Consider the following 3,571-nt stretch of genomic DNA (forward strand, 5'->3'; position numbering starts at 1 on the left):
GAATAAATAAACTATTTTGTTAACCACGAATAGTTTTTGAATTTTTAGGATATTTTTCCATTCATGAACATTTTTGAATTGGGAAAAAAATCAATTTCGTTAATATTTTTTAATACACAAAGTTTTTAAAAGGTAATGAAAAACTTTTGATTTCCCGCACATTTGTTTAACAAACTGAAACATTTTTCTAAAGCAAACATTTTTTATAAAATCATGAACATTTTTTCAATCCACAAATATTTCATGGTCTATTAAACATTTTTCATCAAAATTCTCATTTTTTTAATTTTCAGAACTTTTTTAAGTCCTAAATTATTTAAAGTAGAAAAATACGAAAAAGAAAAAAAAAGAAATTTTAAAAACAGGCCGCTTAGACATGGGCCTGCCCGAACGGGCGTGCTGCGTCTTCTGCCTGCGTGCAGAGCGTAGTATAGGAGGTCTCTACTGCACAGACCAGGCGGGGAATTCTGCTGTGTGAAACATATTTTATCACTTATACGTGGCATTGCTGGGTAATATTTTGCAACCTTAGGGGCAATTTTCTTGACCTACCGCAAATGCAATACCCCCTGTATTATTAGGGATAAATCATTTTTCCAGTTTCATATAAGGTTTTCTTCAAAAATATATTCTTTGTTTTCTTATTTTGTTTTCCCTTTTATTTTAAATTTTCATTTTTCTTTTTCAAAAATTCACAAAATATTCAGAAAATGATCAATATCTTCAAAAAGTGTTCAAAATTTGAGAATTTCTTCATGCTTACAGAAAAAAATTGCATTTTCTAAAAATTGTTTGGATTTCAAAATTATTCACGTTTGTCAAAAAAATAATCCTACCATCTCCTAAAATCCTTTCAAAGTTTCTTTGAAAATGGTGCGTTAACTTTCATCAGTCCTCAGTAGAAATGTGAATCACCACTCTCTTAGTGAAGCTTGATAGAGTTTTAATTCTCAAATACTTCGTGCTTAGGAGAGTTTGCCACATTCCTTCAGAGATTTCCAGAGTCCACAACCATTTCACCAAAAAAGGCTTTGATTTATTGTTTGAAGATCAAGTAGTCCCAATCCTCCACGGTCTTTAGACATACAAACTACATGCCAGTCGACCGCGTAACATTTGTTTTATCCCTGCTTTCTTGTCACACGATTCTTACTCTATGAGCGGTCATCCTTTTCAAAGGGCCTTTTGGAGTTTCAAGAAAAGAGAGCATATACAAAGTGACTCAAGCAGGCATTAGTCAAAGTCGACTTGTCTCCAGTTAACAAGATATTCCCAATCCAACATACCATTCTTTTAGCATTTTTTCCATCAACAAATCCCCATTGAGAATTCCCATTCTGATACGAAGTCGGGTGGAGATTTCTTCGAGTTTCAAATTCCATTCGAAAAACTTGGGCAAAAGAACTCTCCCAGTGTCTGGCTTAGATCAGAAGGATCGCCAAAGGGAGACATCCCGTGTTAGTGGTCGGCATGGTTCTGAGTTGACAATCTCGTACCCGAGGCAACACCTCTCAACGGGATTACGTCATGCTTGACCAATAGTCGTGGCAGGACCAGTTAAAACATCTTTGCTCAATTGTCGCAAGTATTTCTCGACCAGTGGTACGGTTGTCGTATACACCTACTTTATAGTTGTCGACCATGACACTCGCTAGCATCGTATCCGGTCAACCCGATCAAAGACAAGTATCCACCGTTACCTTATATCTGAGACCGCTCCTCCGCTCATCCACTAAGAGCAAGAATAATATAGGGCCAATTATTGGATGTAGCTTATTTTCATGTCATCTATAGCCAATATAGTGAGCATATATAGGATGTAGCTAAAACTATATACTCTTAATTAATATATAGCCCACCACACAATTTCAATGAGTTTTTTTGGCTGCAGCTGACTCTTAATCTACAACTCGTCTCTCTTATCTATCATTTCCTCTCTTTCAACTCAGCAAAAATATAATATTAAAATTCAAATGCTTACAACCTGCTTGTATTATCTTATCATAATTGCTCTAAGGTATTCCTGCCTCATAATACAATCAATGTACTCACATGTTCTATATTATGGGAGTACGAAATATGACTGATTACACCACAGCCTGTTTCTGGGCCCACTTCTACCAGGCCCCTTCACCCAAAAAAAAGGACACGTGAGGTCCCTTATTATTTCATACAGTATATTTTTGCAGCAACCAAAGCGCCTAATTACTACACCTGTCAACTGAGCACATGAGCATACTGTGTGCTGTGCCCGACATGTACAGTACAATCAATAAAGAGAACATGATAGCAGAACAGCAGCAGAGCTTGACACTTGCACCGATGAGGCCATCTTCTAAAAACACCCCTCGGAGATCTGCATCGTCAGCAGAAAGGCCTCTTGTCGCCGCCGGCCGCCGTGCCGTTCCGCCGTGACACCGGCGGGATCCTGAAGTGCCAGAGCCGGCCGGTCGCTCCCACCCGGAACCTCTCGCAGAGGAACTCCTCGGCGTACATCCTCTCCACCCTGCGGTCCACGTCGTGCAGGAACACGTCGGTGTCCCCCTCGCCGCGCCTGGCCCGCGCCATCGCCGCCGCCGTCCATATCGCCGCCATCCTGCCGGGCGCCGACGGGAAGTACCCCTTGGGCGCGTCCACCATGAGCATGTCCCACTCGTTCTGGTACACCTCCGGCGGCAGGTTGTGCAGCGCCAGCGGGCACTCGGCGTTGGCGCGGACCCGCAAGGGGGCGCCGTCGGCGTCGGCGCCGGGGACGCAGGAGGGGAAGTTCCTGTAGGAGCGGAAGAGGACGTCGGCGTGGTCGAGGCGCGTGCGGTACCTGACGAGGTGCGCGCGGAGGAACGGCGACTGGGCGCGCACGATGCGGTACCACTCCGGGTCCTCCTCGAGGAAGACGGTGACGCCGCCGGGGTTGAGCGCGTGCCAGAGCGGCGAGTCGTGGCCGAGGCCGAACACCAGCAGCCGCAGCGGCGCGCGGCGGCGCAGCACGGCGAGGGAGAGCGAGATCTCGGCGTGCGACTGCTGCGGGACGTTGGGCGTGGTGGCGTAGTAGAGGGCGGCGTCGGCGAGCGCGGCGAGGCCCGCGGGCGCGTACCCGTCGCCCGAGGGCGCCGTGACGGTCGGCAGGCACGGGAGCAGCGGCAGCAGCGGCAGCGGCGAGGTGAGGAGGGTGGCGAGCAGCAGCGACGCCGCGACGAGCAGCGCGGCGGCCGCCGCGGTGGCGAGGCGGCCGGGGGGCTTCATGGCGTTTGCTGTTTGCGGTGGCGGTCGACGCGGTTTCCCCTCGCGCGCCCTGGACGATAATGCCGCGCGGCCCTCTCTTTTTCTGCCACCACGTCCCGGTGTCGGCCCGCCCAACGATGGGACGTCTCTTTCTCTCTGCCGATCGTTGATTGGCTGCGTCCTGCATGCATGCCCATGCGGACCCACCAACCACGTGGGGTTCCTCTGCTAGGATTATTCGAGTGCTCATGGAATAATTACTTTTGACAAAAATGCTGATGCCTTCGCTGTTCATTTCAAAAGCCAAACGCCGAAGGTGGTTATTTCCAAGGAAAATTGTACTTTTTAG

At 47.4% G+C, this 3,571-nt stretch overlaps 1 protein-coding gene across 1 annotated transcript; it reads right to left on the reverse strand.

Moving 5' to 3' along the window:
- Positions 1-1,974: 1,974 nt before the first annotated feature.
- LOC123080733 (probable methyltransferase At1g27930) lies at positions 1,975-3,347 on the reverse strand. Its single transcript, XM_044503669.1, has one exon. It carries the CDS (start codon positions 3,241-3,243, stop codon positions 2,365-2,367), a length of 879 nt encoding a protein of 292 aa, XP_044359604.1. The 5' UTR covers positions 3,244-3,347; the 3' UTR covers positions 1,975-2,364.
- Positions 3,348-3,571: the final 224 nt, after the last annotated feature.

The sequence above is a fragment of the Triticum aestivum genome, chromosome 3D (assembly GCF_018294505.1).
Source record: "Triticum aestivum cultivar Chinese Spring chromosome 3D, IWGSC CS RefSeq v2.1, whole genome shotgun sequence".
Classification (NCBI taxonomy): Eukaryota; Viridiplantae; Streptophyta; class Magnoliopsida; order Poales; family Poaceae; genus Triticum; species Triticum aestivum.